Source organism: Copadichromis virginalis, linkage group LG10 (assembly GCF_057382275.1).
Source record: "Copadichromis virginalis isolate Kocher_CV1m ecotype Utaka linkage group LG10, C_Virginalis_male_GT1.1, whole genome shotgun sequence".
NCBI lineage: Eukaryota > Metazoa > Chordata > Actinopteri > Cichliformes > Cichlidae > Copadichromis > Copadichromis virginalis.
This window is the reverse complement of record NC_140627.1, coordinates 14187908-14215721: the sequence shown is the minus strand read 5'-3', so window position 1 is coordinate 14215721 and position 27814 is coordinate 14187908. Positions and strand designations below refer to the sequence as shown.

Genomic DNA, 27814 nt, shown 5'->3' with positions numbered 1-27814 from the left:
TGCCTTTTCCATACATTTGCCAAAACAACTGGCCATGCATGAATGCACAATCCATGTCAATACAGTGCATCTTAAATTTAAAAAAAAAAAATCTTATTTATGTCAATTAAAATAATGATTAACGAGCTTCAGAGGCCATGTTGCAATGAGATAATAAAAGTTGTGTCACCTGCTAGCACTGTCCTGACCCCGGGTGTTTACTAGGCATGATGGGTGTGTTTAGCAGTTCAGAATGAGCCTTTAGGGGTGACTATGCATGGAACCATGATTAGTCCAGATACCAGAAGGGTAATGAATCTGTCTATTTGACAGACTCTCTGTATGTAGTGAAGCAAGCCTGAAACTAACTCTAATCAAAGTCTAAATCCTGAAGAAGCAGTAGATTCACTGTGGGTTTCAGCCACCACCAGGCAGTGGGGTGACTTCACATGTGTCAAAGGAATAATTAGCCACAGTAACTCTGCAACTGCAATTTATAGACACTGTTTTGGGTGCTGTGTTTTGGGTTTGACACTGAGTGAAAGGGTAGCACTGACCACGGGAGATGGAGTAGAGCCATTATTTCTGTGGCTTGGCCCTTTTAGCTGCCTCTCAAATTCTTTGCTAAGTGTTTTACTACACAGCGGATGATTCATCCATCCTGAGTCCAGGTCCTGGTCTTTCTCAAGCCGTGCCTTATATGTGTTCCACGTGAAGCCAGACGTTATATCCCAATCAGAGCAACAGCTTCAACGGAGTCTGACGTTCTGATGTTCGGACAAAAAGCATCAACATTAATTGAGCAGGTGAGTCTCCTCAGACATATCAATATAATTATTTTTCCAGCAGCTCTTAACTGATATGCACACTCGGTTACCTGGGTATTCATCAACTTGACCTGCGTTACTTTTCCAATAATTTCTAGGTTTACATTTTCCCCCCAATTTTTCCAAACCCGTAAAACACTATTTTAAAATCTCACGATTTTTCTTCTTCTTTTTCCTGTTTGAAAGCAAATCAGTCCCTTTCTTACCTTTGAACACAAAACGTCTTCAACAAGATCTTCAACAGAGCCACACTGGTGTCAAAAATACATATTCTCTCTGAAGTCACTGAAGAGAAACTGTCCTGTGTGTTACCACGACAGAGAAGTGCATCATATACCTTGTGAAAAAGTACAAAGCAAAGAGGAACTGGTGTTTTTGTCCCAGCCCCCTCAAGTTTCTGTTTAATATATTTAGGAAGCCATTATTTGCATTTTTAATGTTTTTGGGGTTTTGTTGCTACATGCACATAAACTGCTACGGCACAAATCATTGAAAACCAGCTTAATGTTTTCCCAAGATCTACCAAGCTGAGCAATTTTATGAGCAAATATCAGTCTGGCTTAAACCAAACTCTAATATGACCATAAGTGGATCATCTCATAATAGCAGGACTGACTGAGGGTGCAATAAAAAATAACTTAGGATATTAGGCTTGAGACAATAAACAGTAACGGGAAGCTCTTTTCTCAAAAGCTTTCAGTACAGCTGATTGTACATTGATTGTAAATGTGCATGTGCATGTGATGATTCTGTATCTCGCTGGTTTAAAATCTATTAGCACTAGAGGATCCAATATCCTAACAATGCTGTTGCTACTAGAAAAAGGCTAAAGCTGATGCCATCATTATGATGTCGTTCATATTCTAACACAATAAGGTTAAACAGCAAGTCGCTGTCCGTGGAGATGCTGCTCAACTTTCTTTTCAAGATATAGCATGTAGCATGACACATCAGCTATCTACTCCAAATATGCACAAACGCGCCTACATCCACAGATTAGCCTACGTCAGATGACGCAGGAGTTGCTGGAAACTATGCTTGACCTCCCCCGATGCTCTCCAAGCCACAGTTTGACCACCACATTACCAGAAACTTGACCCGTAACTGTCTGGGCTGGCTAGCGCAAACCACTTCAACTGTTTGAATTAAATGGCATCAATAAAGAGCACAGAATGTGATTAGGTCATGATTTACACCTTCGTGATCTGGTTGCGTTGCCATTTAAATTGACTTTTCCCCACACGTGATCTCTGTCACCCCAAATTAGCGAAAACAGCAGCTTCATTCTCCTGCCTATCATCCAAAACTGCTGGTTGGAACTGGTCCTATATAAATAATATATAAAAATGATTGCAGTTTCTTTGTTTTTCTATTTAGTTATATATTCAGTTGTATAACCCAGGCATGCACCTCATGCTCTCCAATATTTTTTTTAAAGCTCCATTGCATCTGCTAAGATCACTGGGAGGCTGCTGCCTGCTTTTTCCTGCAGATACTCCCATGATGCAAGAGCCAGACTCCATCCCTGAGAAACTTAATAATACATGCAGACAGCAGTGTTTAATACTGCATCTCAGAACTCGGCCTCTGGACGGTAATGATCTCCGTGTTACGCATGCTAAAACAGTTTATTTTAATGCCAAGTAATGCTTCCCGCATCAGAAGCCATGACAATATATGGCTCTTGATTTCGTCGCAAAAATTAAAACCTGAAACTTTTAAGCGAAAGGGGAACGTGAACAGACTTCCTGTCATAAAATAAGCTTCTGAAAACGTAACTTATCTTTCACATTCAAGCTTTATTGCCCATACTAGTATGGATTCTAATTTTCATGCTGCGAAACTGTTGTACTGAAGAGTGGAGCATTTAACTGTGTTCATCTCAATCTGAGTTTGAGGCCTTCACTTGCATCACAAAGAAGCGAGCCCCGGTCCATCACTCATCTTACAAGTGGGAAGTGGAAACCTGAGGCACAAACACTGAGGCTCGACCTCTTCGTCATATCTGAAGGTTAAACATTTAAAGGGAGAAACTGATTTTTTCTTTTAAGAAAAAGAAGAAACATATACTTCAGTTTGTAACTTTCATCAGACATTCATGCTTCAAAGAGAATTATTCTTTAAACATACCTGACCGGGTGAAAATCTTTAAGTATTATCTGTCTTTGCATAGTGCACCAGATGGGCTTTGAAGGACCATTACTGCTCTGGGCTTGGCTGGCTTAACTGATGACAGTAGGTGAGTACCACGTCCGTGTTAAGTCCAGGACAAGGTTAATGCGCCTCTTGTGTACAACGTTAGGACACACGCGGAAGTCAGAGGAGAGTCAAATTAAACATGCACAGTTTTGGGGAAGTCACGGCCGCTTGACTTATTTTGCACCGGCTCATGCGAGTCTACGTCCTGTGAAACAGGAAGAGACGAGTGACTTTTGAACTCCGAGAGGATGTGTGTCGTCATCGTTTGTACACCACACTTATTGGAGACTGGCTGCCACACTGCAGAGTGAATGAGCACTTTTTTTTTTTTTACTTTGTTAAAGTGACTCAACCTTCAGCTCATGTGCTTTTATCGTAATTACCGCCGATGGCGCAGCCATTGCAAGCGTTTGACCGTGAAAAAAAAGATAGCCTCCCGATCAAGACGATAGAGATTTGATCTGGTTTCCCTTTGGGTGAAGCTGCAGCAATCAGCTTAACAGCTTAGCAGCAATTAGATCTGATCAGTGGCAAAAGTTACTGCAGGCTTATCAACTCCATCACGTCAGGTTGTGGCGGTCATTTCGACCTGCAACTTCTTTCTGTGCTTGGCATCTTTCAAAGACGAAGCTGAAGTTGTGAAACACCACACTTGTCGCCACAGATGCATGCAAGTCTTTCAAAAGACACTGTTTTGACATGTGACCATAAAGTGACACACACAGTTTGACTCAGGCAGCTATTAGAAAGTGTCCAGCTTTGCAGGACAGCTCCTCTAACACCACTGTCTATCCTTATAGTTAAAAGCTGTCTTGCTGATTCTTAACCACAAGGTCTAAATCAACTCCTAACAGTGATTGATTTGGGGAAATTTAAAGCCAGGCTCAGTCTCACTCTCATTATTGATCGTTCGCAGTCCTGCTACATTTGAGATCAGGTTGCATTCCTGCTCTGCCTCCGAATATGTGACATCGAGCCGGAGCAGCTGCAGTGCTTTCAAGAGAGTAAATGTGTATTAATGTGGCTGGACTTGATTCAAAAAATGAGTACATTCTAATGCCCAACACTTGCTCCGGCTTCCTCAATCTTCCTCATGGACCCACTACCACACTGCAAACAGTGAAGTGGGCCAAGTCCAGAGGCTTCTAAGTAGATGATGCACTCTCGTTCTTTTGTGATGTGTTTTATTCTTCTTTTTAATTCAAACAGTTTTGCAAATGCTCGTCTCAACTATTGGTCCCCAAAGACACATAAGCCTCCATTCCTGTTGGCACCTGGTGCTCAATGGGCCGATTTTAACAAAGAGGATAGCTATCAAGGTGACAAGAAAAACAGCAGGTTTTTGAAGAGTCTCAAAAGAAATACATCTGCCATTACTGTGAGCAATATTTTGCAGTGACACAGGTACTCAAGCCAACAAGTATGACCTGTCAGAGCCTGTCAGAAAATTTCTGTGCAGTTCTGCCTTTGATAGTACACATCCATCATCGCTAATGGAATGAAAGAATTGTTTTTAGTCTTGCTTTTATTATGTTTTTGCAGAACTTCAAGGTGATGCTGACAGGAGAGTGGTTAGTCAGAGTTGTTGTCGGCAGTTATTTTCTTCATGACAATCGAAGTGTCACGGCTCAACAAGAAAGCAATGACTGCATCTGGTATTTTGAAGCATGAGTGACAAAGTATGAAAAATGCAGTTCTGCAACTGGACGCTAAAGGCTGGTTTAACGAGCCAGTAAACTCCAATGGACTTTCATGTTAAAATGTTAAAAATTTCAGTAGAAATAAATTCAATTTGATTCTGTTCGCTTGTATTTATATAACGTCAAATCACATCAACTGTTGGGTACGGTGGCCCCTAGAGACAAAGCACGTACAAACTCCAAAACACGCACAAACTCTGAAGAACGTGCAAACTCCGAAGCATGTGCAAACTCCAAAACACAACGGAAGTGCTCCAGGACGCTAGGGGCAGTGTTGAGCTTCTCTCTGAGCAAAGCACACTGACTGTTAGCTAACGTCAGATTTGACTCCATCATAAACCAAACGTTCATAGTAATTAAAAACAAATCAAACAAACAACAGTTTGCACATTACTTTTCTTATAAAGCGTGGTTGTTCTATCCTTGCAGGTGTTTTCCGCTGGTATCCAAGTCCATGTGTTTGCAACAAACTTGCTGTTTATTTTGCAAATCGAGCTCAACACTGCCCCTAGCGTCCTGGAGCACTTCCGTTGTGTTTTTGAGTTTGTATACGCTTTGTCTCCAGCTGGCCACCGTAGGTCGGGTATGATTAAAACCCCACAATAGAGAAAAAACAAAGAAAACAATCAAACAAGCCCCTGTGAGCAAGCACGGCGACAGTGGGAGGGAAAACCTCCCTTTTAACAGGAAAAAAAACCCCTCTGGCTGAACAAGGCTCAGTGAGGGGCTGCAACCAGCTGGGGGTGAGAGGAGGGAGACAAGATAAAAGTCAAACAAGTTCACTGCCTGGCACAAGAGATGACTTGGGTCTCTGGTTGCAGTGGTGGTGCCTTTTTTAAAAATGTTAATATAGCTAACAAAACAATATTATGGCTTGCTGTGCAAGTGTCTGTGCGTTGTGCCCATAGAACCTATGTATGTGGCTTGCTTAACAAACCTGTTAGCGTGAGCTGATAACTCAGCTCATCACTCTTTCTTCAACATATTGCTGTAAGAAACCAACATGACCACAGCCAGAATACTGAAATTGAGGCTCATGAAATCAGTAGATGAGGTCATAGTCACTACATCCATCTTTTACCTACAGTCTATGACATCAAGACTGTCTGCTTGCTTTATTGTTCTGTCGGGTGTACTTAGTTCAGTGAGAACTTAAATGTACTACCCTGCAAAATGACCAATAAGTAAAAAGAGTGAAGTGTCGTTTGTGTTTGCATCAGCTCTGCTGTACTGCACTGTTTGTTATGACTATATATGGAGGTACAGATTTCCTCTAAACTCTATAGATAGAGAGGCCACTCAACACAATTTAACAGATTTCATACTTCAAGGAGAGCTGTTCTCCCTGAAAGACAGAAAATGAGTCTATTACATTATTAATAGGACGGGGTAAAAAGGGGCGAGGGTTTACCATGTTAATTATTCATTGTTTGGTTGCTCCCTTGTCCATCCACGCACACACACAGCAATCACTGGAGCTTATTTGTTATGATTTTTTTATTTTTTAAATCTAAGACTGCGCCCGACTTCTCTCTCTGTACACGTGCCTCGTCTCTTACAGTAAGCAAGTATGGTTAAGGTCATCTAACGTGTGACTCCAGTGGTGTCTCGTCCAGTTTCAGTTCTTTTTTGGCCGTCTTTTTGTAAGCTGAAAAACAAGCTGCTAAAATGGAAGAAGAGGCTGTCAGAGCACAAAGTACAAATCTGAAAGTTTCACAAATCACTGCATTTGGTGATCATTTTGCATTATTTTAATTGCCCGCCTAAATGCAAAGAGGAAGTATGCTCCGAAAAGCCTTTTCTATAGTATTACAACCTACAGGAACTTCCTCTTGCATTAAACAGCGCAATGCACAACTCACGCACTCTCATGCACAAATTTTCTTTCTATCACAACTGTGGTGCTGTTTGTCCACAGTTAAATAAAGATACTTAACTCATGCTATTGTTTTACATGTTATTTGCCATGACATCAACTCTGCGCGCTGGCAGAGCACTGCCACTTCCTGTAAATCTGAAAATACACCTTGTGGCACACCACGAGAGAGACGAAGGCAGAGAGGTTTAAGGCACAGATGCGAGAGGTACTTTGAGAGCATGTGTGTCTTTGTGTGCGTCTGCTGACTCTATAAAACAGTGTCCTTATAGATGTTGCACGCTGTCCACACAGAGACAGGAAGAGCAGCTGTCCCCCTGCAAATGCCCCGTTTCTGTGTGCCTGGGTTTGTGTGACAGAGAAAGGAACTGACCCTCAGCTTCATGACTGTATCTATTATATTGAGGCTCAACGGTTCACTGTTACCCCTCCGTCATCTGTGCAACCAGCTCTGAGGCAGAGGAAACGAGATTGCTCAATATTGCTTTAAAGGCACGCTGAAGAGTAACTGTACACTGTCTACTTCCAGAGGAAGAGACTCCGACATCCTCTGCTTCCTCACTGTCCCTGCTGTAAAGACACATAAAATAGCTGCAATGCCGATGCCCTGAATTCATCACACGTTTTAAGCTCAACATCTTTGTTTACTGGAGCAAATCGAATCAAATGCCGTCCTCACTCACTCTAAATAAGTGTTGCTTATGACTTCGGGGTACAGGAGTCAGTAAAGGCCACGTTTAAATGGCTGCCATCACGCTTACAAGCTACACTGGTTCCATCTACGCTCATTATGAGCTCAGAGGACACAAATTGCTATCATTATTTGGAGAAATAGACTAATGTCTCTCACAGATGCGCGGGCATCTGTAAAGCCTCACATCAAGCCATTCTCCCTGCTTGTGTAGCGACGTCTTCGATATGGAAATCAAGCTCGACCAAAGTACTGAAAAAAAAAAACCACACACAAGGAAGTTGTCGTTTCCATTTCCCCCTGGATAATACGATTTGTCTTTTGTGCTAAAACATTTCAATATTGTAAGAAATCCACAGCTATGAGCATCATTATATGTAAATGTCGCAGCTGTAGTGCAGAGCTCGATTCCCTTCAACCAGCACCTCTAGAGCAAATATTCTAAAGCAAAGTTTCGCCCTGATGCTAATGCAGCTACTTACAAAGAAGACCAACATATGTGTGAAAATATGAAGCCAAACCCTGCTGACAAACTATTATTTTGCACATGTGAACACTGCGGCTACCTTGCTGCACTTTGCAGCCAAACTACTGCCTGGTGGCACTTGTTTTATTTGCACCAGCGTCACGGCACTTTCTGACCTAGATAGAAAAAAGGGAAGCAAAGAGTAGCTCATGCACCAATATGTTAAGTACGATGACGCAAACAGCGCGTTTACTGAAGGGTTTTGATGTGATGCTATGTGCGTAGGGTACAGTCAAAACAGGGAACATGTTCCGTACATCTGTGGCTTTCCACTTGTGAATGAAAATGCACGCTGTGCATTCTGGGAAGTGTGCAGTAATGGGGATTGGTGATTCACCGGGCCACAGACTGAATCTGCTTAAATCTAAAGTATGTAGAGTGTATTTTCTCCCCTAATTCTTTCCTTTTTTTAATGCATTTTTTTTTTTTACCTAGAATGAGGGGAAATGTGGCAGAAGCTAAACACAAAAAAAACCTCTCCTCTGCGCCTCTAAGGTCACATCTCTCAGTTTCCTGTGTGCGGTCGCTGCTGTGCCCCACAGAGAGACGATGTGGAGCTCTAAGGTACCTGCTCAAACTGCTCTTTACTTCTTTATTTGCCTTTAACATGCAAATGAAACGGTTGAGAATGCAACTTCCTTCTCAAATTTGTGACAGCCCAAAGAGCCTCTTCAGCCTGAAACAAACACAGAGGCAATCTCTAATACGTCAAGTATCATCCCCAAAATAGAAACCTTATGAGGGTATTTTTAAACTCCTATCAGAGCCTAAAAATGTTTTCTGCTTTTTTTGATCTCTATCAACCGAATGCGGCGATGAAAGTGACGTGGCACGAGCATGAACGGTTGCTCCTGGTCTGCTTTCAGTGGCTCTGAATACCCCAGAGTGCACTTCTCTCCTGTAATAGCAATGAGAACAATGAGAAGGAGCCACTGCACCGCTTAATGGTTTAATGTATGTATGACATAACTGAGAGAGGTACTTTGCGATTTGGTACAATGAGCTTGAATATATATTTCTGGAAGGGGGCATTTCACAACACGGAGTAAAAAGTGGGATTGTATTCATGTGGGCTGTGTTAACAGCAGATGCTTACATAAATATGTCTCATGAAGATAGCAGCTTCCACATATTTTAGGACTATTACATCAGGGGCGCGTTGTTGGACATGCCTAGCTCTGTTTCCCTCTCTCTACACAGAAGACATGATACCCATCAGAACAATTACAACATCGTTTATTTAAAAGGTCTAAAGCGTGATTCACCGCCAGCGGTTACGTCTTTTTGTACACGAAGGGCCAATTTCTCAGTTCGTCCTTGATTTCACACTCAAAAAGCTGATGGGTTTTCTGACGGGTTTTGAAAGTGCTCGAAATTTTCCTCGTGTAATTTATGAAAATCTAACAATATTGTCCCATGCACATGCGAGTGCGTGCAGCAGAAATCACAGGGGGGAACCGTTTTAATAGTTAAGTATTTCGATGCTTATTTTCAAAAAGACAATAGCCCGTGAGGATTGACTCCCGAGACGGTAAAACTCTCCCTGAATATTTGTCATGCTGATATATCTCAATTGTGCAGTCCTACTTTAGCTGACGCTGTGAATCATGAGTCATTCTCCAACATTTATTATGCCGCTTTCTATTTGTGCAGCTGAATAGGTGGAGAAGGGCAAAAGCCTTGACAAAAAAAAACCCCAAAGAGGCCTGATCTTGCAGGAGATCACCGGTCAGCAGTAAGCAGGTGACAGCAGAGAGCATGAGCTAAGAGGATCTACCTTGTGGCTAATGCTGCCGGCATCCTGCCATCAGATGTGAGGAAGTCTCCACCTCCGACAGCCCTTCCTAACTGAGCACCCACAGGGAGCCTGCTGGGGTGTAGCCATGCAAAATGGCTCCAAAACAAGCGGAGTGACATAATGCTGAGTAAGACCAGGACAAAATCTGCCCGGTAACCTCGCGATATGTTTATCTGATTCTCACTGAGTGCAAAACCAGATAAAAATCGCTTTGATCAAACGGGGGTGCTTTGTGGTGCAGAGCGAATTCAAAGTAACACTTTGGCAGCATTCATGCTGTCAGGTGAGGACTGTCATCTATTTGCTGTGTGGACAAGAGAGTCACTTCAGGCATCGTGGTTTAATTCTGAGCAGGAACACGGTATGAAGCAAACCTGAAACTATGGGCTATACTGTTTCTGTTATCAGAGGAGACGGTTGGTATAAACAGCAGCTGAAGGAGAGCAGGACAAATTTATGGCGTCGCCAACAAGGAACAATAGAAGCTGACAGCTCTGCATCCACATGACGCTCGCATGTACAGAGCCCAGCTCTCTTGGTTCTTGTTTGGTTCAGGAAATGAAAACGGGCCGATCGATTCAAGACTCTCCCGCGACTCTGCTCCCCTGCTACTCAACCAGATACAGAATGAGTCCCACTGAGGAAGCCTCTCATGGGAGAGGACACATAGGGTGCCGCATTAAAACACACACACATTGTCAGGGCTGCTGAAAGCTGCCTGCTTGCTGTATGCTTTTGGTTGTGGATATTTCATTTTCTATATATGAGGGCGGCCAAGAACAAAGTGTCAGGTTAAAGGTCGCTTTTAGCATTTGAGAATTTATATCAAATGTGTAAAATAACCAATGTAATACATATACAAACTTCATAAAGGCAGACTAGCAAGTGGGCCCAGGCCAAAATAGACTCCATAATGTGCTCATATTCTGGATGTCATCATATACAGAAATGGAGCTGAGTCAGATAATTAGCCAATCAACTGCAGCAGATGTGAGGGCTGATTAATCATAAAGTAATGCCATGGTGTAACATTTTTCTTTTTTTTTTAAGTGCTAGAAAATTTATGGCATGCGTGTGTGTGTGTGTGTGTGTGTGTGTGTGTGGGGGGGGGGGGGGGGGGGTTAAAAACATCTGCACTGTTTCCTAGTATCAAAAATAAATGAATTCTCAAAAGATCTTCCACCTTCACTCACATACAAGGCTCTAACTCCAAAGTTGCAGCAGGTAGACTTATTGTTATTTGTGGTGATCTGCTTAATGAAAAGCGACTGATGCTAACTGCTCCACTGCTTTACCAACAGAGTGAGTTTCACATCAGAAAACACACTTTCTGCAGAGGAGGCAGTAAACGCAGCAGGTGCTTTATTTTGCTTTATTTGGCCAAGCAGAAAGCAAACTACAGACCACGAGGAGACACAAAGGATCCCGGTTACATTAGGGCTGCCATCCTCTGAAATGGCATTTTACTTCCGCGCAACTGCTCTTCTAAAATACACACACGCATTCAGATTTCTTTTTTTTTTTATAGACAGGGGCCTTTTTCACTTATCCTTTGGGCATGGCCCACACCGAGGACTGCGCTGCCTCGATACGCCGTAAGTGCGACGCAGTGGATGGCAGCAGAACAAAAAGTCATCTGCAGCTGAGTTGTATGAGCAGGCTGTACGCTGTGAGCACCATTATGCCGGTGCACTTCATGCAGACATCCTAATCGTTCGCCGCGATAAATACCTGCAAGGCTGGGGTTTCACTCTACTGAACTGTCCAGCAAGAAAGTTGAGATTGTAGAGAAATATAACGCCCTCCTGTTCGGGAACACCGACACAACGCTTTAAGGTCATCGCACATCCTTCCTTTTCATCCAGTCAGGTCAAACTGCATTTTATCATTTGAAAAAAAAAAGAAAAAGCCAATGTGAACCACAGTGAACACCACAGTGGATGAGCAGCCAGGCCGCTCAATGTAAATTAAATGGCCCGTCCTTTGAGTGCACTGGCTTATGTAAGCTGCTGCTGCTGCTCGTCTTCCCTCTCGATCGGCTCTTCATCCCTGCTTTTCTCTCCCTACAGCAGCCCATCCAGCCCCTGAAACCCTGGCGTCTCATAAACACACAGCCCCATCTTAAATTAGAGAGTGCGGTGGGTAGGGTGGTGCGGAGGGCAAGGAGAGGATGGGGATGGTATGTGTGTGTGGTGAAGGTGGGGGGTTTGGGGGGGGGGGGGGGGACTGACTCCTGCATCCCTCATTTTTCATTTTCTCTGCCACCTTGAAAACAACACCCCAATCCCGGTTGTGCTTCTCCATTCCATCATTGTCTGTGCACAATCCTCTTTATCCACACAAATCCCAGCCCACTGCAGACCGACGGCTTTTCGGTCTTTGAAAATATGTATCTGGAGCAAATCCTGATCCTCTTTTTATTTTTTTTGTTCCTGCATCTTCTTTCTTTCTGACTCTCTTTCATTCTGCACGAGTGTCCCTCCATCAATCCCCCCCCCCCGTCTCTCTGTCTCCCTCTCTTTCCTCCCTCCACCTTGCCCTCGCGGCCAGGAGCGCTTAACGGCGAAGGTTTCGCAGTGCCGCCCCGACAATGTCACAGCGCTGTTTTTTGAGACGAGCCGGCCTCGTTAACAGATCGCACAATGGAGAGACACAGGATAGATGATGAGGAGGGGGTTAGTGTTGGGAGACGGGGAGGAGGAGAAGGAGGAGGGGGAGGAGGGCAGGCCCGGGATGAAATGCGACAAAGGTTGTGAGCTGGATTCAAACCTACAATGCAATGTGTAAATGGTAGATACAGCAGGCCTTAGCTGGCTGAATAAAATCCATTTATAAAAAAAAAAGGGGGGGGGGGCAATGGCACAAAGGGCAGAGAGGAAGACAGAGGACAAGCTGCAAGATATCATGATGCCAACCCCATCATTTTACATCTCTGCTGCTCTCATACATTGTCGGTGGGCCGGATGGTTTGTCTATCAGAGCAATATGCATGCCGACACAGAGGTATGTGGCACACAGAGGGTGTGCAGATCCATCAATCTGAATTCATTATCTTCTTCTGGACGAGGACACAGGGTGGGTGTTAGCGACGGTGGTGGTGGTGGGGGGGCGGCAGCAGTGTGAATGTAAAATCTTAATACGGAAAGAAAAGGCTTACCTCCACATTTCAGTTCTGCTCAACCCTGCCTTGTTTCATCCTGTTCCTCTCTGCCGACTCCCTCCCCTTCTCTCCCCGTGACAGCATTTTTCTGCTATCTATCTCCACGGTGAGGCTCCTTCTCCTCCTCCTCCCTCAGTTCCTCCTGTCTGATGTTCTCTTCCTCTCTCCAAAAATAAAATAAAACAGCAGCACACGCACGCACACTTCCCGATCTCTGTGTCTGCCGGCTCTATTCTGTTGTTAAAGTCAAGGGGCAGGTTGATTTGCGCTGTCCTCCTCCCTCTTTCTTCCTCTCGCGCTGATTCTATTCCATTCACATCACACTAAAGCCAACCCCTTCTTTCTCCTCCTCCCCTCTCTCGCTCTCTCTCGTGCACACACAGCTTCGCCCGGCCTCTCTCTCTCTCTCGGCCCCCCTCCTCCTCCTCTCCTTGTCAGAGAGAGGTTGAGGCAGTGGCGGACGGACAGCGGCGTCCAAGCGGAGAGCTCTGCGTTTCTTACGCTGGAATTCAAAAACCCTCCCTGGGCCATGACTGTGGTTAAAAACATTTTTTCTTGCTGATTCAAATGCCCGAAACACTCGTGTATATAACGGTGTGTGACACACACACGAGCAGCAGTGTGGCAGACCCGATGCTGATGCAATGTTGTACCAAGACTTTTGCCTCCCAGGATTTCTCCACCTCTCTTTGACTAATTTATTGATGGAAAGCGACACTCGTGACATCAAACACGTTCATTTAAAGTGTCACTCTCCCCCCGCCAGCGCTGAAATTTCTGCACGAGAGAGATAAAGTGCACACAACCTCAGAAGCAAAGGTGAAAATGGCAGTTGTGTGTGCTCAAGTGTGTGTGTGTGACAGAGTGTTTATTTGCAGAGGACCTCTGCGTACTCCCCAAACATGCTCAGTGTGCTGGAAGACCACAACAAACAATCAACCTCCTTAAGAACAATGAGAGCACAGGATACATAACAACACAGCTTTGGCCGTCCTCTCTCATCAGCCTCTGCAGCGTCTTTAAAAGCACATACCTGTCAATTTGGGTAAACCCTTGCATGGTGCTCGCGAGAGGAGATGATGTATCACGCTGCTTAACCTGCACCGCAGCAGAGCCAAGTGTCCGGCACCATCCCCCTAATTACTGCGTGGAGTTTTGTCCCGGCCGTACCATATGTTGCAGCGTGTGTGTGTTTGTGTGCGTGTGTCGCGAGGTCAGCGGCTCTGATCTGGGGTTGGGGGCAGGGGCGGGGAGGAGTGCAGAGAGGAGAGGCCTGAGTTGTTGGTAGAGTGTGTCTTGAGGAGATAAGAAAAATTAAAACAGAGTTGAGAGGAGAGAAACCAGCTTTTGTGGCAAACATTCATACCTCTTTGTGTCCTCATAAGGGGTCAGGAGGTGTTTTTGCGGAGATGCCTGCTTCCCTTTGCTTTCTGTTTGATGCAGAGACACGAGCACAACAAGCCAGTGAAAGCATCGGCAGCAAGTGTCGGAGCGTGACACCAAATTTCACCAACGTCTAACAATGGAACAGTCAGCGCGAAAAAGAAAGGTTAAAGTCAATTCAAGCTATAAAATAGCCTTGTGTCAGACGGGTTTAACATCGTGGATTACATCCAATTCTCACCCAATCTACACTTGAATTCCAGGTAAACATACATCTTTAAATATTTAGTTTGCAGTGATGGAGCATGATTTTTTTCAAGAAACCAAACAACCCTACAACTCTCAGTGCGGCAGTGACACCATGTGGAAATCTGTTGTTATGCTTAGTGGGATATTCCATTTTATGAGGCATGCTTGGTATAATCAAGCAGTTTGAAACAATTACAAATTATGGGCTCTCCTCATCCTTCTGCATAATAATGACTCTTAAAATTCAAGCTTGTTAAAGTAAAGCCCAAACTACTCCAAACTGGCAGCTCTAATGATCCAACTGTGTATCTGAGTAAAAATAACCAGGGCCCAAAATAAACTTTTGGCCCATAAAGCACAAAAAATGTGCCAGCACTCAGACTCAGGGTGAGGAAATCTAGATGTCAGGAAGAGGATATTAGATTAGTGTGAAATTCCTGTGTCCTCCTGGGGAGTGGTGTGGCTCTGTGAGGTGGGGAGAGAAAAATTGGTGTGATGTGATGCTGATGCTGATAACTCAAACCTGACTTGCAGACATTAAAACGCCGTCAAGCCTGAGCGCACTTTTAAGCAGATCCATTGATCGGTCCGCTGAGGAAACGTGCTCAATAAACGAGGCCTCCTGCAGACACTGAGGTGTGATCCATTGTTACACATTTTACACATCCAGAGAGTAAACTGCAGTGTCGTGTTCAGCTGGGAAAGTGTGCGTTAGCAACATGCACCGTGCAGTCTAATAAAAACAAACAACATACAATTATCTAACATGCTAGAGTGCTGCTCTTCATGCAGGTTGTTACCAAATTTCTTCCAGTTGTTGTCTAACTCAGTTCCTCCGCCGCTCAAACACAATTACAGAGGTCAGGTTGTAATTACAGCTCCGCTCGACCGTCCTGTGGTTTCAACTTCAAATGTCGCACAGGTGATGGGTTCACAATACTGCCGCCTGGTGATCAAGCTTTATACTGAAACTCCGTCAAAATATTCTAAACCGTTTTTAATGTCTAATATGTTTACATTAAAAAAGAATTGATAAATTGACTGTAGTGAACATGATGTGTGCAGCTGTTATGTATAAAATCTAAAATGACCTGTTTTGCATCCGTTTTCCTCATTGCACCTACACTGTAATCAGCCGTCTTCTTTGTTTGGTCACATAAAACATGCTTATGTTATATTTGTTACCATTTCTGTTGCCCTCTTGGCCAGATCTCCATTGAAAAAGACATTTTATGAATGAGTATATAAAAGTCACTTTGTCAAAAACTGACTGCAGCTTCGATCTTGTGACAGGAATGTTCATTCTGGCCCAAAGACTGGATTCCATTCATGAGAAATATTTTTTGACATATTATAGGTCAACAAGTCCTTTATAACAGTTTCAATTCCTGCATTTTTTTTTTTTTTTGGCACATACTTGAAATCACTTTTTGGCACCGGCTACAAATCGGGCTTGTATATGGCTCACGGACCACCTGCACCCCTTTTGATGACAGAGCCAACCTGTTAAAACAACTGCATAACTTTACTGCGGAAAACTGGACTAATTAATAACAATTACGGCAATTTCTTCACCCTCTGTAAAGCATCTATTGGGCTGTATGGCACCTTTTGACAACCGGATCTCAAAGCTGGATAGCTTGTTTCACATTCCTGGTGCAGTAATAATTTCTTGCCAAACTGCATATTCTGACATGAACTGCATTCATTTTACATAAAAATGTATGTAATTTAATTTTACATACAAACTAACTCAATTTTGAACACCCTCTTTATGCACTGTGTCCACTGGGAATTTGTTACATTCATTTACACGGCTTAACCTGTCCACACAGATGAAAGTGGCTCTCAGACCAGAATAAACACAATAAAGACGCGTTGTTTTTAATCAATTCAGCCAGCTTTTCTTTTCTTTTTATATCAAACGTTCAAACGCTCTGAAGTGTTCCACATAAAGATATACTAAATCATTTCAACATCCTTTTCTGACATGTAAACATAAAACACAAAACTGAAGGTAAGATATCACTTTTAGGTCTTTTTTTTTTTAAACATTGTGCAGCTTGTTAGATAACATTGAGTAAAAAAGAAAGACGACTGTACATGAAATTTACATTCCTTAAAGTTCAACATGGCTTCTGTCATCAGTATGTACAGACACGGCAAATATACGTTTAAATCAAGAGGGGGTTGATATGCTTGAGTGATGAAAAAAAAGAAAAAGAAATATTGGCCTGAATGATCACAAACCAAGAACATATATAACTGCACAAACGTGTAACATAACTGATGCCTAGTTCTGAGTTTTATGTAATAAATAATGCAAAAGTATTGGGCTGTTCACATTTATAAATGAGCCTAGTAAAGTGACACTAAAAACAGCCTGATGCATTATAATTATTATTAGCTAAGAAACATTAATATTCAGGCACTCGAAGAAAAACTTACCCCCCCCCAAAAAGTCTTAATGTACAATTTCCCTCTTTAAACTCTCAAAATAAACATCTGCCTTAGTCACAGGGAGAGTATAAAAGTATCCACAGTCTGATTTTAGTTCCTAATAACAACTATTCAATCTTTTATACCCAGGAAGAGGTTTTAGAGGTCCTGAAGCCTTGGGAAAAAAAAAAAAAACCTTTGAAAAACCTTCAAAGTAGAAAAAAGTAAATTTTGGAGTGTTGTTCAGGCATTAGTTTTGTTTCTTAATTATGACTCTAGTGAACTTTGTTGGAATACAAATGATCCTAATGACAACATTTTTACATGGCAGATGAGAGGGTGTGGCCACAGTGGTAGTCAAGGGAACAGCAACAACAACAAGAAGAGCAAATAAATGTACTTGAGTTTTACAAAATGTGGACTAACAGATGAAGCAGTTCTATAGGATCTAAAATCACGTGTATAAAAACAACCTTTCAGTGGTTTGTGCGTTTGTCATTTTACACTGATAGACAGTCACCTTTTTGTCATTTTTAATGCACTGTTTTGATCATAAACAGGATCTTTTACACAGTAGAAGGTGTGTTGTGTTTTTGGCGGTGTTACTGTTAACCAGTCTCTCCCTCTGCCCAGGTTTGACGGCCTTTTAGATTCACGATATAGAATGAACGTTTAACAAAACAATTCATGTTCACTGTTTATCGAAGAGAAGTCTTGATGAGAAAGCCGAGGGGAAACCTTGATCTGATCCACCGTTCGCGTCGGGTGTCTGCTGCCCTGGTTCTGGCGTCATTCAGCAACCAACTCTACCACTTCCCCCTTTTGCTCCAGTCCTTTGGAGTGAAGTGAAGGCATTTAGGATCTATGCGCAGGTGCCGCTTCTGCATGGCTCTCTCGTGTCCCTCCACAATGTCCTCTGACAGAGTCAGAATGTACTGACCCTGCATTCAAGAAACCAAAGTCAGTACACATCATTTTATCTGCTCATTTGAAAAGATGCTGATGCTCCACTGCTTTCAACTTCTTCAACTCACAAAACAGAGCCTTAAATATTTAAGGTGCGGCTGCAGTGTCGTAGCAACACCTCCCGCTCTGGGAGTGTTACTGCTTTTCCTCACAAAGCCATTAAATTAGGGCTTTTGCACTTTGAAAGCCACAAAAGGAGTATTAAAAAACAAAAAAACTGCTACAATGAGGCAAACCCACGAGTAATGATTACTGCTGCGAGAGACTGGCATGTGGTATACTAAAGCTGAGCTGAGACAAAGTCACCACCTGGATTTAAAATCATTGTTTACAAAACAACAGCGTTTTTTACACTGTAATGACCAATAGAAAGTCCAGGCTTTAACCCTATGGAGAATCTTTGGAATGTGCAGTCTTTTTGTGCTGTTTGTCTGTGAAGGTTCTCAGTCATCCAGGTCATCATAGTCAAAGGAGCTTGCAAAGAAAAGCGTCTGGACTTCTTTAAGTTACTTGAAGACGTTTCACCTCTCATCCGAGAAGCTTCTTCAGTTCTGAGGTCAAATGGTGGAGAGTCCCAGATATAAACCTAGTGGGAGTATCCCCCCACAGAGGGACAAAAGGACCCCCTGATGATCCTCTAATCGCCTGAGCCAAGGTGTGAAACTGGGTGTGGGTCCCAATCAGCCAGAGTTTCGGGTGAGTTCATTGTGAAACCTGGCCCCACCTTATCATGCGAATTCCTGAGGTCAGATGGCCCAGGATGTGAGTGGGCGTTAAGGCGTCTGGGGAGGGATCTCAAAACTGGATTATAGATGGCAGAGAGTTGGTGTCGTAAACCACCGCCTCTGTTCAAAGATGGTCGCTCACGAATGGTCTCACATTCAGGGCCTAGGTAACGCTAGAATGTTTTTATTGCCAGATCATACATGAATCGGCAGTATTGTTCAATCTCACTGGTAGTCGCTTCAGTCGCTTCATGGGAAGTTGAGAAAAATCATCTGTGGTCCCGCCCACTTCCCCATGATCAGTGTTGATTTAGCCCATATATGCGTGAAGTCACAGCTCGCCGTTTAGTTTCTACTATTTCTTTTTTTTTTTTTTTTTATCTTCAAAGCTCGCCGAACGAACATTCAACCTCTTTCATTTGGTTAAGGAGAAAAAAAAGACTTCTAAGTGACGAATCACCAAGCTGAACGGGTGCTAGAATTCTGCTTACAGGGCTCGCAAAATTTCAAAATCCCAGGTAGCCGTTTGGGCAGGGACTCTTCAGTTTTTAGCAGCCCAAAATAAATTTAAGTAGCCCGAATAACAAAGAGAGCAATTTTTTGATTGATGTTTTGTTTCCGTTACAATATTATACATTAATGTATAATATTGTAAAGGAAACAAAACATCAATCAAAAAATTGTTGAAACACAAATTACAACATTGTATAAAAATTACAATCATCAACTCAAATACTTGGCTCTAATTGAACAGAAATTTCTATGAACTTGTAAGAACTGTGTAGGACATGAATCAGTCTGTGTCAGATCCTGAATTTGAAATTTCCACTGAAGTCACGGGTAAGAGGCAAGTGGAACCAAGATCGAGGCCATTTGCTTTTTGAAGTTTGCAAAGACTGCTAAATTTTGCCAGTGGTAGTTCACTCTTTGCAACATAGTACGCTGTTCTAAACTGATTTCTCAGGTTTATTTTTAGTATGTTATTTGCAATTGGTGTTTGTTCTGGGAAAGATATTGCAGAATGAGCAACAATGCATTTCTTGCATTTCTCATGGGTTCTAATGGGGGCTTTTCTTAAAATGACTGGTTCCAGTAACAAAGGCGCTTGTCGACTCAGAAATCGAGAGAAAACCAACAACACACCCGGCAGAACATTATGTTATTTACACGGGTGCACATAAGTGGTCCGCATGTGCGCATTCGCTGTCAAAATAAAAGACGCGCACCAGATAAGAAGTTGCAACGCGCGTTTGCGTCCATATAAAAAGCACTGTTTTTGTCTGCTAGAGTGGGATTTTCATGGCACATTCTGCACCACATCTCTGTGCGTTCATCATTTGTTTGAAGCCAGCTCACCTCCTGCAACCACTTTCCCGAGAATACGGAAAAGTGGTTGCAGGAGGTCCGAACCACAAAAGACTCCTGACATTTCTTTGGAGGTGGAGGAACACCAAAGTAATTGCTTAAAGGAGCTTGATTCTTCGACATCTTTAAGAGTTCTAAACAAATGTCTGTCCTCCTCCAGAAAATCTTATGTACGCAAACACGCATTGCAACTTCTTATCTTGTGCGCGTTTTTTATTTTGACTGCGAATGCGCACCTGCGGACCACTTATGTGCAGCCCTGGTTATTTAGCTCGTCATATTGCAGCCACAGAAATTCTTTTGTCCATGAAACCATAAAGCTGCACTTTCTTTTTGCCTTATAGTCTGATTTGTCATAACTTTTCCGTTTTGTGGTAAGCTTTTCTTTGGCTGTCACTTCTTCACCCTGACCTGTCTTATTTGGCTCAGCAGAACTAAAATATATATCCTGCTGCTTTTACACAGGCACTCACATAACGCTCAGCGATTCTCTGCGCGATCAACCTCTCACATGTTTAAGCTTGCTGCAGGAGATATCACTTGTCATGTTTGCATAGTAAGCTAACGATTGATAAGACGATGTCAGAGGAATTGGTGCACAAATTATCATCACTCACAGATCAGTGCTGTCGCTCTCTATACACAGTTCACGCGATTGCAAAGTGAAAGCAAAAAACAAGCGCAAATTCAAACGCGATTTCAATATGTCACATATTGACAGTGGCTCACCGATGCCAATGACATAATTACCCAGCTACATTTCCGAAAGAATGCAAAAGCATTGACATATATTTTTCCTTCCTACGATAGTCCGACGGGCAGGGCAGAGATAGATTTTGGTAGCCCGACTGGAAAAAATCGCTAGCCTCGCTAGCGATTTTGCGAGCCCTGGCTTACCTCTAGAAAAAACATTTCCCATCTGTGTGTTATTCAAATTAAAAATTCAAGGCTTCAGAGTTTGGGTCTTTAGCATTTCAAATCTAATTAAACGTGTATTTTCAAGAAAAGTGTAAACAGTTAATTTACAGTTGGTGCTCATCTCTCACCTTGTAATAGTTGATTAGGTTGAGGTACTGAAGTGTTGAAATAACATCTTCTTTCTTTACACTTGTGATCTCACTGATCTCACTGCAAGTACAAAGACGACACATTTCAGCTCCAAACATGCATCTATAAACATTTTTTTATAGCTCATATAAGATCCAGAATATTTGCTTACTTGATGGTAATCTGTGGTCTTTCACCATTGTCTGGTTTAAGGTCCATAAGGATTTCCAAGATGGTCTGGGACCAGTAAGAGCGATAGGACAAGAGACCGAGATCAGAAAGCGGCTTTTCGGGAGTTCCCGTCTTCCCTTCTACTTTGGACAGCTCATAACCTGGCAGACACAAACAGATGTTTACAAGAGGTGACATGAAGACAGAAATGTTCATAACTTAAAAAACTGGCTGATGATACGACACTTACTGAACTCAATGAGCAGTTTGCCGTAACCTCTTCGCTGGTAAGGAGGCAAGGTGAGGATGCAGGCAACGTTGTAATCTTCAGTTGATTCCTTTTCCTGCACAAAGGGAAGAAAAATAATGATAAGCTTTGGAAACTCCTGCTTACATAGAGGCATATTTCCTGTTATGAGTGCACTATCACAGTGTGGAAAAAATTCTCTGCCTTATCTGTGCACCTTAGAGAAGTAGCCCACTATATGGAAGCCTTTGGAGTCGTACTCTGTCATTACGTAGAAGAGGAAAGGGTCTGTGTCGTAATACAACGTCTTGTGGTCGAGGAAACACTTTGCGAGTAAACACAGGTTCTGGGAATAGTTCTGGAAAAATATAAAAATATGTATTAACCACAAATAAACAACAATAAATATCTGGTGAATAAAAAAGAAAGAAAGAAAAGAAGCATCACACCACTAACTTTGTTTTTCCTGCCGTCGATCTCAAAGAATGAGATGGTGCCTTTGCGGTAGATCTCATTGCCTGGAGGATGCCTTAGATTACATTTGGTCTGAAAAAAGAAAGAAATAAAAAATAAACCTAACAACACAAGCAATGTCAAACAATCTTAGAAGCACAGATTTCAGGTGTAAGCTGTTAACATAACCAAGGTTTAGAGAACAAAAGTCTTACCAAATGCCTCTGAAGACACTTGAGGCTTTTGAGGTACTTGAGACAGAATTCACAGAGGTAGAGGATGGGCAGCGAGGTGAGTTCCTGTGGGTATGGAGAGAAGTACCAAGGCTTCAGTCTGTGCCGTCCCAGCTCTATACACTCAATGTTCTTCATCCGGGTGACGATGTCGTCATGGCTGCGATCGGACACTAAACTGCCTGTCATGCGGGGTGCAGAGGGAATGCCATCTGAGCTGTCCTGGGAATCCTGGTGGTACAAAATGTGAAGATTACACAGATGACACACTTATGCAGCAGTTATTCTCAAGTGCTTCAAATGTGTTTGAACAAAAAGCTGATTGATCACAGATTTCTTTAACAACAACAAAAAACAGGTAATATGATTAATCAGAGTACATGTTTAGTCCAGAAAGACTAAACTTGGGTCTGAGGTAAGCAGCACCTCTGATTTATTGGACCCACTAAGGCACAGTTGAATTTGGAAAGCAACACACAATCAATGGGCAATAATAGGAAATTAAACAGACCTCTGGTGGTGGTAGAAAGACACTGGCACTTTGAGGCTTGTTATACTGCAAAACCTTTATCATCTAGCAGAAAAAGACACAAAAACACAGGCTTTAATGTGTAAAATCCAGGTTGGCTGCATGAGGAGCCCGTCAGCTTTGACTGGTGATCATAATCACAGAGACAGACATGTTAGACAGTGAATGAAGAGTGGGGTAAAGAACAAACACAAACATTCATCTCATGTGGATTTGACAGATTTGTTAATGTTTATGAAGAACCTAATGGCCACTGTCATCACCGCTGATGTGAGAGCGCTGCAGGTTGGCATAAAACATGAGAGTACAGCAGCGTACATGTAGCTTGATGGAGAAAACAGAACATCCCGGGTTACACTAAACCCTCAAAAGCAGCAAACGCTGAAAATGTTTTGTCAAACAACGTTTTTGAGACACAAAATTACAATTACAGGCTCCTGGTAAAATGTGGTGTCAGGATTCTTGGTCAGATTCATTTAAATAGGATAGTTTTGTTTTTTTAAAGAGCCACACATCAACTCAAACATAGACCCACACAGGAGAATCAATGAAATGCTCATTGAATATTTTAAAAAGCTGCAGAATTTAGCCAGAGCTGATGCTGAAAAATAAAAATATATGAAAGCACAACATACAGTCCTCAATACTTGCCAGCATATAATATGTTATTGTGCCCATTAGCTAGAATGAAATGTATGACAAAGTAATCAAACAACCTAAATATAAATAAATAAAGAGCAAGTTCTTTTTCAGGAGGATTGTTAAGCCAACAAGCCATAACTAAATAGCTGCAAATGTAATTCCCTGTTTTAAACACCACAATAAACACGAGCTAAGAACACATCAATACATAAAAACACACTAATGAATTTTTTGTGGTGGTCAGAAGGGAAACAGTGGGTGAGAAATGAAAAGGGAAACACACACACACACACACACACACACACACACACACACACACACACATAAAGGGTAAAGAAAGGGGGAAATTAAAGAATGACAAAGCAATCTTTGAAAAACCAAAACATTTTCATCATTATGATTGCACGTGGGGTTTATAAACAAATACATGACAGCAATAATTTATCACATTTGAATCCTGTGCAGTGATGTTGACATTTTATATGGGTACAAAGTTTTTTGGGGGGATAGTGATTACTCTTTTCCTTATTTTCTGTCATATATGCACACCTTTACAGATGTGGATGGTCAGAATAAATTTGGCCAGAGTTCAAAAGGTCAACATATGTACAAGTAATTGCTGTAAGGCAAAAGCTCACACTCTGCTTCAGCCAGTTTTTCTACTCTTAAATCCACGTGATGAGAGCGGCATTCCTAAGGATATCCATGAATTAGTCATCATGGAGACCTCGTCCACCTGCTGCTCAAACATTGTTTTTGCATGGAGCAGCCAATCAAAAGAAAGCGGACTTAAACGGAGGAGAAACGAGGCTAATAATTCTCATTCCAGACAGAGGATGAACTCAGCGGCTGCACCAGGGCCTCATACAGGATAAGTAAGCATTATTTTGAACTGTGAATCATGAAAAGCTACTTTACAAAAGTCCAAGAATTAAAATATGGTGCTGGAAATAAGCACAATAGGTCCCCATAATAAAACAAATATGTCCTATTACAACAGTATAGACCTTGTGCAAGAACTGTGCACCAGTCTGAATGAATGTCACCAGCTGCACCGGAGAATGCTCCAGTGAGCGGACTGTGACGCTTTGCAAAATGCATTCTAATACAACTCCACAAAACCCAACACAGACAGACTCTTAACAAATTCAAAAAATGAAGCGAATAACACGACCACAAACATGCAGTAAATCAAGGTAACGCACCTCGTCAGTTCCCCCACAATTAGCTTTTCTTTTCCTCCCAGGTGGAGCGGGGATGAGTCGTCGGGCGTTGCCATTCTGTTGTGAGTAGGACATTAAAAGATATTCATTAGCAAATAGGAGAAAGGAAAAAAAACAAAAGAGAGAGAATTTAAGAGGATTTTCTTTACCGTTGTGAGCTCATGGTCTTCACGGGACTTAAAGGTGGGCGTCTCTCTCACGGCAGGAAAAACAGCTGCCTGAGTGGCTTCAGCTGAACTTGGCAGGGAGGGCACAGGGATGACCGGGGGTACCTGAGGAGCCACGGGGGCAGGCTCTACTTTCCTCTTCTGCAGCAAACAAACAGTGTTAGAGATTCAGCTTTAAGATTGAATACAAACAAACCAAACAAAGGTGAATTTGATGGGATTTGTTTTTCATGTCAACGTGATCAGAGGCTTGATTAAAAGCCGGGGACTCCATTTGTATTCAATGAAGAGTGACATCTTGATATCAAGATGCTTTTTCAGACAGAACTAAGACTGTGCATCTTTAATAGCCACAGAAAATCAATTTATTTCTCCAAATCTCAGATAATTTGCAGGTTAACCAATGTAAATACACCCCATTAAACCTGGTATTAAATGTGATGGCAGCAGATGGGCTTCACTTCCTATTACAAATCTTCATTTGGATACACTCTATATTAAACGTTACTTTACCTTATAGCTCTACATTAACAGTGGGATCATCACACAAGAATCACATTGACACCAGGTTTAAAAAGGTCTCAGTAATTTGTGGAGTGGGTGAATTCTACTTGTACCGGCGTGGGGAGGGTTTTGCCTCTGGAAGGAGCTGTGGCAGTTTGTACGTTGAGATCTAGACTCTTCCTCTGAATTGAACGGAAAGGAAGAGAAGGAAGCGGGTTAACACTGGGATAATTCATGTTAACCCTCAGGTTAATACTGAGGAATTCAATTCACACAAAATCCGACTAAAGGTTTAATAATAAAACGAGAGTTTCACCGTTTGAGTGGCATGTGTTTGATAAAGAAGTATTAACACAGAAATGTAAGACTGAAAAAAGAGGATATTGATATTTTGTTAAAAACAGGGTCCTCTATAACATGATGCCCTTTTATTTATCTATATTTTTATTGTTATTATGGCTGCATTTCCTGTGGGTAGACTGTTACAAATCAGTGCTCAAGCAGCATAAAGCACACTGCAGCTTATTAAAGTGACCATGGAAAGCTTATACCATGCATCAATGGAAGTGAACAGCAACAAACATGAAATTTACCATCATGTAGGTTTTTCTATAAAATGAATAAAAACCACACAACACAGAAATTAAGACTGACATCATTTCTTAATACTGTGAGAATTATAATTACATTGCTTTAAATGACACGTGGACTCCTTACCACTTCTCTCTCTCTCTCTCTCTCTCTCTCTCGCTCTCTTTCTCTCTCTCTTTCTCTGTCTCTCTCCGGAGAACTAGGACGGGAACCTGAAAGACCGTTCTTGGTTGGTGTTTTAGCATCTTTCTTGGGGAACTGAAGCTTCTTCATGTCCAGCCTTTCTGTTGTGACCCACTCATCCAGACGTTTGTTGACTTAAACACACAGACAAAGAGAGACAGAGTGGTGATTTGATGTGTGAAGATCTTTAGCTCATAACATGACAGGAAAAGGGGGGGGGGGGGGGGGGAATCAAAAGCTATGTGTACAAAGCTATAATTCTGAATTGATCCAAATAAGACAAAAAAAATGAATTACTAAATAAATGCAAATCTGCTTTGCAATCTTTGATAATAACTTAATAAACAAACCTTAAAAGGTGTAATTAACCTTGGTGTATGTTTACTAAACTGGGGCTGTGAAATCTTGAGAAAAACCAAGACGACTGACACAAAATATACTCACAGTCAATGTAGTGAACATAGTAGAGCTTTCTACTAGAAACTTCCTTCACACTCAGGATTTCAGCCAGTGCTGTACAAAGCAGAGACAATCGTTGTGATGCTTTTCTATGAAACACTGTAGCTTTAACACACTTAACATTAAATACACAGGCATGTGATAAAAGTTACTGTTTACATTCCAATGCTAAAAATAAACCAAAGGTGCACAAAATCTACTTTAATGTGAGGTTTTAAATGTCCTATAATGTAATTATTTATGCTGAGGTATCAGGATTATAAAGTCTAAGTGCAATGCCCAATTAAATTTGGTTTAAATACCATTTGTGCTTTAATTTTTTTTTTGTTGTTGTTGTTAAAAAGGAATGTGTTAAAAAAGATTACTATGGACCAAACTGAGTGCCAAGAGAGTAAGAGAGAAAACCTGATAAATTCGCTCTCAAATTTGTAAACATCACTGATGCCACCTGCATTTAGTACTTTTTTTCTATAAAATGTGAAACTAAGTAAAATTAAGAACTGGCAATTTAATTTCCGAGGGAGTGGCAGCAGTTTTCTTAAGTCTTCCAATTGAATTCATACACACTTTACAGCAGCATGCACAATCCGTGGCCATGGTGTTTACAGCGCTTTAACTGGAGGCCGGGGCTTCTGGTAACAACAGCTGAGCTGAGCTCCTTAGCATTAGCTTAGCATATTAAAAAAAAAAACGGACAATACTTACGCCATTCGTCTTCGTGTTCTTGGTTTTTACGAAGAACCGGGAGGCGACAGCCCTCCACAATCTCGACCTGTAAATAACAACACATTTATTTATACTCTGAAACCGGTCAATGTGCCTATATTAACATTATATCTTTCTTAAGCCTACCGAAGATGAGTTGTCCGCCATTTTCGTCATCTGTGCGAGGAGGAGCGGGGTGTTGTGGGAAAATGCCGGTCCACAGCAAAGATGAAATATACGGCAAGATGAAACTTCCTAAAGGAGCCGCGGAAAACCAACCCGGAAGCTAAGCGAGGGGGTGTTTCTGAAACGATTCACTTGGCATAAAAGTGTGAAAACGAAAGGTAAAATACATTTTTTTTTAACTTTATTTTTTGTTAAGTAACTGAAACCAATGGAGGATTGTTTCCACCTCTAAAAAAAACTAGTCAAAGCTAGTCAAAAGTTTATTTATCTCAAAATTTCGACTTAATAACGGGAAGTCCCCCCCTCAGTTTTGAGTTATTTTCTCAGAAGTTTGTGAGTCAAAGTTTTGAGACGATAACCTATAATTTGGACTAATGGACTGCTATTTATTTATTTATTAGTGGAAAAAGAAAGCTACTATAGGATCATAACATCTACCAAAAAGCTAACCAAAATAACATAATATTTTTTTAATAGTTAGTTTTTGTCAATTTGGTTACATTTGTCAACATAACTGGCATTAACCAGTATGTCTACTGATAAGGGGCTATCATTATGACTGAAAGCCACATGTCTGTATCAGAACATTGT

The 27814-nt window shown here is 41.9% G+C and overlaps 2 protein-coding genes across 6 annotated transcripts in view; both read right to left on the bottom strand.

Annotated features, from left to right (window-relative positions):
- Window positions 1-13901, bottom strand: part of sipa1 (signal-induced proliferation-associated 1) — a 36762-nt gene extending 22861 nt beyond the window's left edge. The window contains exon 1 of one of the 3 annotated variants that reach the window (XM_085470031.1): window positions 13790-13901. The gene's annotated coding sequence lies outside the window, so the exon portion shown is untranslated. Of the gene's footprint in view, window positions 1-1012; window positions 1077-12753; window positions 13072-13789 lie in introns of those variants that run through there. The other 2 variants (XM_085470029.1, XM_085470032.1) reach the window with 2 other exon arrangements.
- Window positions 13902-16247: 2346 nt separating this feature from the next.
- On the bottom strand, window positions 16248-27277 carry LOC146700032 (histone acetyltransferase KAT5-like). 3 transcript variants are annotated; one of them, XM_085470026.1, is made up of 15 exons: window positions 27185-27277; window positions 27038-27104; window positions 26318-26386; window positions 25817-26007; window positions 25207-25281; window positions 24578-24736; window positions 24411-24485; window positions 22546-22608; window positions 22017-22265; window positions 21805-21894; window positions 21566-21706; window positions 21352-21445; window positions 21103-21262; window positions 20930-21011; window positions 16248-17768 (listed from the first exon to the last, which is right to left on the bottom strand). In XM_085470026.1, the coding sequence occupies exons 1-15, from the start codon at window positions 27212-27214 to the stop codon at window positions 17634-17636; spliced, it is 1680 nt and encodes a 559-aa protein (XP_085326152.1). In that variant the 5' UTR covers window positions 27215-27277; the 3' UTR covers window positions 16248-17633. The 3 variants fall into 3 exon arrangements, with proteins under 3 accessions (XP_085326152.1, XP_085326153.1, XP_085326154.1); XM_085470027.1 differs by having other exon boundaries at window positions 25213-25281; window positions 27185-27276; XM_085470028.1 differs by lacking the exon at window positions 25207-25281 and having other exon boundaries at window positions 27185-27276.
- Between the last annotated feature and the right edge of the window lie 537 nt (window positions 27278-27814).